Below are 13113 nucleotides of genomic sequence, written 5' to 3' on the forward strand. Positions count from 1 at the left end.
ATTGCTATGTTACATCACATTTGACTGATCTTGCATCTTACTCTGGGTATTTATTATATAMCTATATGAAACATCCAAAACCAGAGGCTGACCTCTTAAGAAAAAACATCGCTGTAGATTTGTAAGCAATAAACTTGACAGTTTAACATCAATGATGTTGCCATTAGTGTTCAAGATAGCTCTCTCAGAAATTTTCTATTCTACACCAACATTCTCTGCAAGCTGCTATTAGAAGTTGGATAAGACAACACGCATACAAAAGTCATCTTGTAAACTTGACTAATACACAGTACCGAAAGATGAAAGCTCCAGTGTTCAAATCCGCCCAGACTTGTATCATTAGTGCTTTGGAACCCAATGAAATTATATGAATACAGCCATCTTCAACAAGTTTATCTCCCAAGCTTAGGTATTCCATTCCTATAGACTTGGCTTCTTCTAGAAGAAAAGTGTTTATATGCAATTTCAATACAATAAAACCAACACATGTCCTACCAGCTACCAAGTATGAAAAGAAATAGCTCAGGTACTGAARTGAGTTGTTTTAAAAAGGGAGCTTACTAGTATGTACAATCCTTTTTACAGATCTAGGTCTGTTTGATGCACTGGACAGAGGAGTTTAACTTCAACATTAAAACTGCATTTTGCATGTTTTTGTAATCAGGTAAAGCCACTAAGCTTTAATATATTCTAATTTAAAGATACTTTTGACATGCCATATCATGTTATGTTCTTTGTTGGAAGTCTTAGTTCTTTAGATTGGTCTTTCCAAAGCACACCACCCTTTAAACATGAACTCGCATCCAATATTTTAACTTAACTTTGCTTTACTAAGCAAAAGCATAGGCCATCTAATAAAAGCAGTGCTAGTAAGTTCAACTCCACCCCCCAAAAAACCCAAACAGCTTTTATTTTTTACTGTACTTTGAATAAAAGTAGAGAGTATTTGAGGTGCTATGGTTAGAATTAAGAGCAATTTTCTTCCTACAAATTATAGTCCAGGGGATTCTGCTCAGAAGAGTTTGGGAGCAGGTAAGTCTCTATAAAAGCTGACTCAATGAATTCAGAGACTCTTTAAGGTAAAAGCTTCAGAACATATTTAAATCCTAAATCACAGGAAGATGTACTAGCTCTCTATGAAAGAAAAAAAAAAAAAAAAACACACAAAACCCACTTGCTTCATCAATACATGAGACCATATAAACCAGAGCAGCAGTCTTCTCCCAAGACCTTTCAGCTGCTGCATAGAGTATTTTCATCCACAGAACATGAAATGGCATAAAAACATTTTACTGAGTTAGAAATTCAATCAGAACACTAAATTCCTAAGCTAACAAGCACAAACTTAAGAACTAAAGCTGACAGTGCTTTCTTTTTTTGTGTGTGTATATCTTACAGGACTCAAAGAACAATCCAAAAGGCTGTCGCTTCTGTTTAGTATTCATGATATAGAAGAATAAAGTGCAACCTTTTGTATATGACAAATCAACAATTGTAATCGGAACCCCGAATGATAACCAGAAACAAGAAGTACTAAGCCTTCACCTGCGCTGTCAAAACTGTTCTCTCTTACAGTTAACAGCTTGCTTCTTTTCTTGATCTTCTTCCCCTTTTCTGCTGAATTTTCTGCTTCATGAAGACACTCCAGATGAAACCACAGTGAGACACTGAAGCCCTCAGACATGTGTGGCCAACAGTTTTGTCCAACTAAAGGCAGGTGAATTGGGGCTACATACCAAGAAGAAAGCAGCTGGTGAGTCAAATTTTCACCATCTGCCTCTTTCTTATTCTGTGAATATTTTGCTCTTTTTAATAGTCCAGCAGTCTTGCTGTTGGGAGCGCTAGCAGATTTTTGTGAAGAACTGCTACTAAAATGTGTGCCATATAGCAAAGGAAAGGCAAGGTACTGTAATGGGTTCATACAGGTGTTAGTTTCTACAATCTTCAATACACCCTTAAGTAGTATCTCCTAAAAGAGGGGAAAAAAAAGAAAAAGAAAATCAGACAAATACAAATCAAACTGTTTATACCATATAGCTAAGTGTCATCACTTAACTAAACAGAATCCTCCTCCTCATTTAAATTTGGATTCATGTTTTCCTAAAACAGTTTGGCTTCCATATCCAAACTGACACACACATTTACAACAACATTAAGCATCAATTTAAAAGGATTATGGTTCAGCAGGTTTGAAGATTTAGTCACTGCAGATCAGTCTTCAAGTCACCATGCTTAGGATTCRGCTAAACCATAGCAAGTGGTCATTGTGCAGTCTTATCTCACATTTGTTATGTGCTAACAGATTAACTTGTACCGCAAAAGACCACACCTTTCACCTCATGTTTGAAACAGGTTAAGGCAGCACACATTGCAATCACTTTGTTTTTGCAGCAGCAGCAACAAAACCACCTCAGCCCCTAAGCCAAAGTTTCTCAAGTTAAGTAGCCAATTATTGAAAGCTACTTTTGAAAAGTTGACTTGTCTTTAGTTTGTTACTATTTCAGAGTTATTTTTTATTTCCTTCCATCTGCTTTCTTACACAAAGTCCTATACAAACCAATTAATAGGTATTTCAGCAAGCAGCAGGTTCCAGCACTACACAAACTGACTTAAGACAGCTTACACAAAGTACTTCCTGCTGAAAAAGCAGCACCCATTCCTGAGATATTGATGCTTTATAACCTTATGGGAATGGCTTTCCAAGTTTTACAGTATTACAGTATTCACTGCCAACTATCACCACAATGTCAGCCTCCTCACGATTCCTCTAGAGTTTTCTTGTGCTGAAGAAAAAAGTTACTAGGGCTCTTTCTTCAGTAAGACCCTTCAAACTCCCTTCTCTCTCCCCCATTTCCTTTTCATCTCTTGGGAATGAACTACCCCAAGAATGAACTTTAGTTGCACTGGTCAGTTATGATGTTGCTGTTCCAATATGCTTATTTCCAAAATACCTTGAACACAAATGGATTTTCTTTGTGCTTCACTGTTCTTGTTAAGTTTGTGAATATTGTCCTTTGCTACTGCATACATACCGTACAGGGTGTCTTCTCCAGAAATATCCTCAGGAGAAGAGTTAGCTCTTCTGAACATGTCTGTGAGCTCATCAAAGAGACTAACAGGTCTACCAGCACCACCTGACATGCTAAAAGTAGAGGGGTAAAATAATTTTCTTGAATACAATTTTTGAAAAACATTAAAGGCCTCATATACCATACTGTTATGAGAAAAGATTAACTTGGAATTCAGAATGTTTTGTGAAAGCATTTCAAATTCAGGAAGCTGTGATAAGATGATTACTAGAGAGACCAGGTTTTTAAGAGTCTGACCATACTTCCTGGCAGTATAATCATTCAAAATTTCACTGAATGAATCTAGATTATTACAGGCTCCCAGGTTTACAAAGGGGAGTCTGAAAGTCTGGGAATCTAGCTTCTAGATGCTAGGTTCCCAAAGGTTCTCCCCACAAAGCCAGGGATCAAAGTCCTGGGATGGGTTTACAACAACTCCTGCTGTAGAGCAGCCTCATTATGTGAGCTACCTTAGGGCAAGCATATAATTTAGTTTCACATTCTTGGATTAGCTAGCTATTTTCTGAATTGAAATAAAACCAAATCAAGACATCACTAAGTCTTGTGTCATGCAGAGGTTTGAAATAAAAACTGATGATGTGCCTCATCAGATTTAATCAGTAAGATAACTGCCGTTTTCCCAAGTAATGTTTGTTAACACTGTCATCTTAGGTTTATGATTTCAGCCAGTGTTTTCAGATCTGCTGGCATGTGTTTAAGTAATAAAGATTCCCACCAGCTCAAAAAATAATCCTATATTTACACAGAAGTTAGATACTTGTCACAAGTTAAATATATAGCTGCACAGATTCACATGTGCCAATGAGTTTGCTTAACATACTGCATTTGCTAAAAATGGCTGAAAATCTGAGGACATATACATTAAGTTATAGATATCAATATTTATATACTTAGACCTTGAACTCACCATGAAAACTAGACTCCGTCTGGGTCAATACATTTAGAAATCCTCCCAAAAGATTTTTAACAGCTCCCTTTAAAAAAAAGTTTGATATCTGAACAATACAAACCAGTTTAAGCATCTAACGTTAAATAATTTCTTTTAAACCAATTCTTGTCTAGGGTTGATCTTTGTTAAAGTAAAAATAATTCCAGTTACTTTAAATTATGGAAATATTAAAATATTTGCTAGTGAACATGCTTTCACATTCTGCACAGTTCAACCACATCATATCAAAGAGGGACTCTGAAATCCAGCTGATTCAAGAAAGAATCCTTTGGGCCACTATCAATTCAGCAACTCTGAGAACTCTTCCCCTTGCCTCCTCCCCTAGAATACMTTGAATTAGTTTTACAGGTTGGGACAAAATGCGGTATGTATGTATATAGTGACATAATTTTGAAAGCAAGTTTAACCCTTCTCCAACCTTTTTGTGCAAGATTACAGTAAAGACTCACCAGAAAAATCAAAGCAGTTTTCCTAAGAGCAACATCCTTCACAAAAGCAATCTCAGATAAAGATCATTAACATTCACAGTCTCTTAATTTGAGATTTACACTTTCTCTTTCCAAAAATGTATTGAAGGTACAAATTTGATAGTGTTAACATTTGGAAGAAGTATTTTCATCCCCTCAGATGAAAATAGCCTAAAAAAATACATTAACTTTCAATTTGAGAACTACCTGAAGCTTACTTCCCTCTAGAGAAACTGAAATTAGCAATATACACTCTCAAAGATCTTTTCCAGACAGTGTTTCTGATTGTTTGTTTTCTGAAGTCTGTTTCCATTTTATGGCTATTTAAATTTCAGCAAAAGGCATCTTTTATCACCGTCTTTAAGCCTCAGACATCTTAAGGGACCATTTGGATGCATTAGGCTGATCTGCCATGTACTTTAATCAATACAGACAGATTTATTAGGGAGTTATTAAACACAAGCATATTTGTGCATACTAAAAAGGCATTAATTTGACCAAATGAAATTTATAATTATAGAATCATTTCATCTGTTGAAGTTCAATATGAAACGTGTGCTAGTGATTTAAAGTTAATAATTCACAAAAAAATTGGTGTGGAAATAAAACAATATCTCCCACCTACTTCAACTTCTCCTGCTTTCAATTTAAGTTGTAAAGCATAACTAACTTTGCTTCTTAGATTATATGAAAGATCACTTTAAGTTTAGAGTACTTAGCCATATTTCCCTCTTCTGCAGAAGAGGCACACTGAAGTTAGTTACTAAAAGGCAAAAAAACGAAGCCAACCTTCAGAAATTGCAAAGGATCATGAGGACATCAACCTGTGCATTGGAAGTTTATAAAAGTAGATATATAGTGTGCATGCGCACATTTGTGCATACATATACTGAAAGAGACATTTGCTGATAATTATTTCAGAAATATTTAGAATTTTAAGGCCTTCAGAAATTAGTTATTTACAGAATATTAGTCTTTATATATTACTTTTCCACTTGAATGAGTCATGTACAACTGGAGCTGTAATTCCAGCAGAATGTATAGTGCTAATAAAATTGCTTATGAGAGATTTACTAGACAACAAAATATAAAAAGGCACAGCTGCTCTTAAAGCTATAAGAGAAGGGTCCCTAACTATTTTACTGCTTCCAGATAGCACTGTGTGGTAAATCTGAGTAAGACTAAACACTCATCTGCATAACCCACATCCCTTTTAATAACTAGCACTTGAGTAGGAATCACCAGTTAACCTTCATTAAAAGAACAACAACAAAGACACCAGAGTGAAATAATCTTCCCTCATAATACTACATATGTAACCCACATCACAGCTTAAGAGAAGAATACTGGATACATGAAGATACAGTTTTGTTTTTCAATAGCCTACCAGTCATTAAAACTGTATCAATTGCTTTGGTGATAGAACAACCCTGATAAAAATAAGGCAACTGTGAAATTCAAAAACTTTGTAGGTCAAGGATTTTTCAACACAGTAGCTAACTATCTTTTCTGGTAACTTTAAAATTCAATACAGCATTTACTTGTGATACCAGTTATTTATATTGTTTCAGTTCATATCAAATGCCCTAACAGCAAGTTAGAATATTTCTGAGTTCACTCAATTAGGTATACTGTTACTATAAAACTGAAGAAAATAAAATATATGGTGCCATATTTTTTGCCTTTGTTTAATAACATTTTTACCTGTTCTATAAGTAAAGTGGCATTTCTCTCCTTCTGACTGATGATTTTCAGGCAGCTTTGGAACACGTGAGCAAGCACATCCAGACTTGCATTACCAGCTGAGAGCAAGTTTAATTCTAGCATGCAGATTTCAGGATATATCAATTCTCCTTGACTGATGTTTTCAGTTAGGTCATTAAAATAACCTGAAGGACCAGTGCATCCCGGTTCTGCCTTTGTGTTTGCTCCTGAAAGAGAACACTGTCTTAYAGAAACTTACTCAAGTGAATATAGTTTGCATGATTCAAACAAGACACCCAAGGACATACTTTCTCCAGTCGTCTCAAAGGTACAAAACAGTCACTAACTTATAACTACTTTTCAGAAATTAGTAGAACATTCTGTTCTGCATTGTTTTTTCACATTTCCCTGCCAATCCGAAAGTTCAAGGATGCAGTTTCTTCCACTATATGATCTTAAGCCATATCCCTTCACTTCCCAGGAACTGGACACACTTTAGTGATGGGATATGCAAATTGTAAAATATGACTAAAATCATTGTAAGAGAGCTTGAGCTTCTATACAGAAGACTCTGAGCTTGTTAAGAAAGGAGATAAGTTTAGTGTGTGTGTGGGGGAGAAATTACTGATTTAAGTTGGGGAAGAGGTTTAGTTAACTCAGAATGCCAACACATGACAGAACACCTMCAGAACGATCAAAAAACCCCAGGGCAAAACATTTAAGCATTTCTTCTTCCTCTTGCATCTGGGTAAGACTTTAAACTTTAACCTGAAGCATTTCCAGCAAACTGTTTTCACTCTAACTCAAAACCACTTCAAAAAAACCATTAAATACATCCATATACACTTCTATATGTCATTACTGATAAAGTCTAGTCATACAAGTAAACAGTAATAATGGAACTCAGTTCCATTCAAGTCCGTTACTGCTTATGCTGACTTTATATTACATAAGAGCATAAGCATCCAAGTGTTTAGCATGAAGGAAAAAATTAAAGCAAATTCATCTTCAAAATTAAGTACACTGAAACAAATACAGTAAAATAAAGGATGTGCACATTAATGGTTGAATGAATATATAAAAGGAGATGTTATAGCTAGATTACGTAAATTTAATCAGATAACAGTGTTATATAAAAGCTCAAGCATAGATTTGTAAACAAAGCACTGATAAGCAGCTCTAGCAGAAATTGCCTGAAACATAATCAGTAATACATTTCAGCAAGGATGACTCAACATGACTTTGGTATAAGTGTCACAGAAACCAAAAAAAGGAAAAAAGGCAAAACAGTTTCTATAACACTCACAATATGAATAGCTGTCATCTTTCCATAGATAACTGGATCCTACTAGGAGTAAAAAACTAAACTAGCCTCTAATAAAACTAAACAGGCCTCTGATACTCACCCTGTTTCTTGCATCTCTCAAAAGACAAGCACGCTCAGTTATGCCATAAAGACTGCTTTGTATATTTAAAAAGTTCACATTTACCATCATTCTTGGTTTCACTGTCATCAGGGTTACTTTCACTATCTGCTTCATATCCTGCCTCTTCTACAAGGAGTTTAAGACTACAGCACTGTGACTCTTCAGCTTCTTCCAAGACGTCTCCAGGTTGTGATGCAGGCTCCTTTTCAGTGTGATGGGGCTGTATAACACGTGTGTCAAACAAGTTTACCTCCTTTGTTCAGAAAAGCACGCAGTTTAGAACTTTCCAGATACCCATTTCCTCCATCCCCACTGGCAAAAGAAACAAACTGACCATATACTTTCAAGCAAGCACAAGGTAATTTTTAAAGGATGCTTTTAAGGATACTTCATTCCTACACAGAAGAGGAACTCCGCAAAGATGGATTTTTCTTACCAACTACCTGACCTAAGTTTTGAGAAACAACTGGCCACTGCATTAAGAAAAATTACGTTTCTAAAAATCGCTATCACCATAAGCAAAGCATCCTGACACCACTGTAAGGTGAAAGAATCTCTGCAGCCATTAAGGTCAGTCAGCACTCCTACTTTGAAGCTCTCCATTTAAAAGTTTGTCAATTTCTCTGTCATGGAAGAGTGACCAGAACTTCAGGTTTCAGGTGTATCCATAAATAACAGTACAGCTTGCCACCCCACTTTGGTGGGGGGAGGGCATGCATGATGTTTTCCTGAATAACAAATGCAAGGAGCTTATGATCAACTGTCATATGCTTGCATATGAGAACTGGAGAATTAATCTTCAACACCACCAAAACCCCAAATTTAAGCACATGCTCTTTAGTTAAAAAATACAGACCTGAAGAGACCTGATCTGGCAAACCCTTATACATGCAACATTTATATTAAACTACTCAGTTTCATACCTTTTCGACTTTTTCTTCAGAATGATCCAGATCAGCAGAAAAAGTGCCCAATGCAATACGAAGCAGTGAATCAAACAGAGGCTTTGCCAAGTTGGTTTCTATCACTTTTGATTGAGCAAGCTGGTCTCTTACTTCAAGTAAGACATCATCCACACAAGTATTCTGCGTTTCGGAAAACAGAAGTGTTTCAATTCATGTTACTCTGTTTTGGCTAACTGGAACAGTCCCATACTTTCATTTAAGAACTCTACTTTCCACCTACAACACCATTTAATCAGACTTCCCAATTAAAACTATTAGACTTCATCTAGTCTCTCACAATAATAAAGATTTGTCATGTTTGTCATGACAAAGGTTTAGAAGGTTAAGCAGTTTGCACTGAAAGATTCTCAACAACATGCTGTTTCCCAAATATTACAAGTCAAAACACGAAGTTCCAAAAATAAATGCCTCTGAAATAATTTAAAGTACGCAGTGCTTTCAGACTGTACAACATTACTAGTGAGGTTAACAAGACAGAGGGTTACATGTCTAAGTTCCCCAAAATAACAAACCGCAAAGACAGAGGGTCAATTTCCAATTCTTTCCTGTACCCAATACCTACTGCTTTTACAATAAACTGCCAAATAAAACACAAGATAATAACTGAAGTATTAAAGCATGGTGAAGGTGTCTTCTGTGAATTAACAGCTTCTGAACACTGAATTAATTCACCTGCAAGGTTTGTTTTAAGTAATAGTTCTTCCATGTGTCCCTTTAAGTATTGTGCCTTCTCCAGCGTTCCTCTTTCTTAGGCATCATGCTCTGCTCAGTACCATCAAAAATATTAAGTTATTATGCATAACTCCCTGCCTGGTCTACACACCTCTCCTTCAGTCCCACCTGTCACATCCATTCTCCATTAAATACTCTTTCAAAAACCAAGTCTCTACCACCATTCAGGGCCCATCAGCTCAGGTAGTAACCTCATATCCTATGGAGGCTGCCTAATACAGGACACTAGAACTACATAGAAAAGGAGAAAAAGCAGGCCATAACTTTGACCAGAAAAATGTTTAGGTATAGTCAGCAAGAAATTCATAGTAGTCAAGGTCCACTACTATATTCAGTCAGAGGAAGCCACCCCTTTCCTCTAGTTAGGGCCACTTGGGGGCAGGAGRGGAAGGGAGAGAGAAGACAAAAACTTCATCTGTCAATATCAGTCCTCCCTAGTACTCAAGATACATTAACCCAGAAACAGTATTTGGTGCTGAGTTTAGCCCTTGGCCATATTCATGATGTGGATCAAGCAGCTGCAACAGATGCATGGAAAACTAAACCAGAAATATATGGAAAAAAACAGACAATACAGCTAAAAGTAAATAATAATAATAAAAAAAATCTAATCTGAGTCAACCTGCTGTTCTGGAATATTCTCTCACAATCCCAGAGAGGCAGGAAACCGGCACAAATGGGGAGCCAACCCAAGAGACTAGTGGACAAAGTCATGTTGGAGGACAAGCAAGGGGGTTCAGGGTCCTGACAGGCATCTTACTGTATACAGCAAACAAAAGGGTGACAAGCAGGAAGATGCCTCCTCAGAAGCAGCAATTGCCAGTTTCTCCATCCACCCAGCATCATTCCTCATGCTTGCTGACCACTCCTTCCTACTAAGCAAATCATCTATTTTTATAGTTCAAGTACACAGAAAAGATGGTATCATAATACAAGCATAAACTTCCCTTTCATCACCAAAAGAACTTTCAGTTAAGTCACTGTTAAAATAACATTATACATAAATATGAGTAAGATAAGCAAAGGGAAGTTACACAGTACCTGGTGAAACACCTCTACTTCCATCTTCTGCTGCATACTGCTTGCACTGTGCAGACAGATTGTCAGCAGAGCTTCAAGAAGTCTGATACCCTGAAGTGCCCACTCAGCCTCTTCTCTTACAGAAGGTTTTGTCTCTTCAAGATTAACAACAGGAGTAACTGAAGCATCTTCCCTACTCAAAGACCTGTCACAGGAAACGCATTCAGACACCAACTGTTCTGCATCAGCAGGATTTTTGTCAAAACTGTTGAGTTCTGATTGTGTCAACTCTCTGCTTTTAGCCAAGTGAGCAGAGTCATCCTTGATGAGAGGCTCAGCATGAGGGCTCCCATGCAAACTTCTGCTGCTTTCACTCAATACTCTCTCCTTTTTTTCTTGCTCCTTTTCCTTGCTCTTCGCAAGTTTCTGAATAATCAAGATTAGTAGTCTATGGCATGCTTCAAAACCTCCAAGTCTGTGGAACTGTCTCTGGAAAACTGAACTACACAGATAGATCCAACAACACATGGACCAAATATCTGCAGCCCTATGAATATATTCTAGGGAAGGCAAAGTAAGGCTTTCCAGTGACAGATATGGTAATTTGTGGCCTAATGGCTCACTAGCTGTACTATCATATCCTGAAGTGTCTTCAGAGTCATTAGCTGAATCCCGATCACAATCTGCTTCTTTACTTACACATAAAAAAGCAACACAGAGGAATAGATTTATTGTGTTGACATGAATGTCTTGACTCACAAACTTTTTCTTTTTTGGGTAAGCATCTTTGAGGCCAGCATAAAACTTGCTCAGGCTTTGAGGAACTTCTGAAACAGTGTGCTGGCTACAAAGAGAAGCAGGCAACTCAGACGCAGCCTCCTTTTGTTCACTGGTCAAGCCTTCTAGTTCTGCCATTGCTTGGTCTTTCTGCTGGTCTCCAAGGCAGAGTATCAAAGTCTCCAACACTTTCAGAGAATGGCTTCTTACAGCATCCAAGTAATTTAATTCAATCATTTGGTTTACTCCATTACAGCTCAAAAATGAGTCTCTAATTACCCTGCAAGAGAAAGCATAAGAAAATTACCTTATAAACTAACCATAAATTCACGTAGTTTAGAGAAGACATCTTAACCAAAAATAACCCTCTGTTCTACACACTTGACTAGCACCAAGGAGGGACAGACCATGCTTATAGTAATTGCTGTAAATATCCCACCTCAGGAATGTGAGGTAAGATAGAGAGGGGAATTTGTCTGCAACTTTCTAGAATACCAAGCAAATAYTGTCCACCTGGTATTGGAAAAGAAATCATAAGCTTATTTGTTGTAAGAAATAATGTAAGAGATGAATATTGATTAACCTCTAAAATACAGACCAAAGATGCACAATGTTCAAAGCACAGAAGGTATTTAATTAACTCTACGACACTTGCTCTTTAGTGGGACCTCGCCCCTACTTTTTATTAGTGACTGGAGATCGTAAAATATCTTGTCTTCTCTGTTCTATGACTTCAGAAATTAGAGATTCCTCCTCAAATAAAATTGAAGTCCTCGCATATTTTACTAGCTATGCCTATTTAGTTTTTGTATGAACACAAGATCCTTGCAATTTTATATGAAACACCTTTCAAGCACATCTTTTTGCAGGCTTTCTGGCATAAGAATTACAATGTTAAAAGAGTATCCTTTGGTATATCTGTTTCCAAGGACTTTTTCCCTTCTTTCTACTCCCCATTCATTACATTTAGTTCACAGAGATCCTTATCACAAATTCTGTAAGCTTCTTCTTAGTGTATTATGTTTGCTCAGACATTCACCTTTCCTACCCTTCCATTACCTTCCTGCAGAATCAGCTTTTACTATAATTGAGTCATATACCCTAAAAATCAAATGAGTCATGTACATCTTTAGGCCAGTAGTAAATAGACAACTTTAAACTTCCTTGAATCTAAACTTTACTTCTTACCTCTTTGCCACTAAGTGGTTTTTTTTTTTTCAAAATTGATGCTTCTGATACAGTTTAGGTAAGATAAGAGTTAAAAACACATCAGATAATCCTTTATGAAAACTGGAATACTAGCCTATTCTTCATATTTGTTTCAGGTAACCCTAATAAATTCACTTCAGTTTTTCAGGACTCAAAATGAAAACACCAGAATTTTTCCAGGAAGAAAGAACACATTCTTATTCATATTCTGAAAAAACTTCCAGAGATTTTACTAAAGAACTACTTCATCAATTTCACAATAAATAGGAAAAAATTYCATGCCCTGGAAGTATGTTTTGTTTGGTTTTGCTTTTAAAGTTATGCTTACATGAATAGGATTTTGTAAATCAAGAAACAGTTACTTCAGGACTACAAATAAGTCTAACTTAAGTTTTATTTTTCAAATTAGGTTTCTATGAAGACCATTCTAGCAGGAGGAGGAAAACAGATCAGAAAATTAAGTAGTTTAATTACCACAGAAAAGCAACATGTGAATCTGTTCAACATTCCTGAGTCACTTTAGCATGAGGAATTAAGAGGCAAAGAGCATGTCACATTAGACAAAGATTTCATTCGTTTCTATACACTTTGACTTGTTGAGGCCTATATCCCATCAATACAGATGCCTTTATGATTTATGAATCTACTGGCAAATCTGAATCCTATGGACTGAATCCTATGTTATTCAAGCATGTATCTTGTTTACACCCCTACAATATCCAAGTGCAGCCTACTACGCAAACGAAATTTATGTTCTAATGAGTAACAGATATA

General features: G+C 36.5%; 1 protein-coding gene across 11 annotated transcripts in view; it reads right to left on the reverse strand.

The window, feature by feature from the left end:
* Positions 1-13113, reverse strand: part of LYST (lysosomal trafficking regulator) — a 99984-nt gene that overhangs the window by 49008 nt on the left and 37863 nt on the right. For 9 of the 11 annotated variants that reach the window (XR_003252998.1, XR_003252999.1, XM_026062777.1 and 6 more), the window contains 8 exons: positions 10375-11410; positions 8560-8721; positions 7700-7889; positions 6210-6436; positions 3997-4063; positions 3033-3142; positions 1546-1969; positions 294-438 (listed from right to left, as the gene is read on the reverse strand). Coding sequence is in view for 9 of the 11 variants with exons in the window: in XM_026062777.1 (XP_025918562.1) it covers positions 294-438; positions 1546-1969; positions 3033-3142; positions 3997-4063; positions 6210-6436; positions 7700-7889; positions 8560-8721; positions 10375-11410 (2361 nt within the window). In the remaining 2 variants the exon portion in view is untranslated. The remainder of the gene's footprint in view (positions 1-293; positions 439-1545; positions 1970-3032; positions 3143-3996; positions 4064-6209; positions 6437-7699; positions 7890-8559; positions 8722-10374; positions 11411-13113) is intronic. The other 2 variants (XM_026062775.1, XM_026062776.1) reach the window with 2 other exon arrangements.

Source organism: Apteryx rowi, unplaced genomic scaffold, assembly GCF_003343035.1.
Source record: "Apteryx rowi isolate R43461 unplaced genomic scaffold, aptRow1 scaffold_193, whole genome shotgun sequence".
NCBI classification, from domain to species: domain Eukaryota; kingdom Metazoa; phylum Chordata; class Aves; order Apterygiformes; family Apterygidae; genus Apteryx; species Apteryx rowi.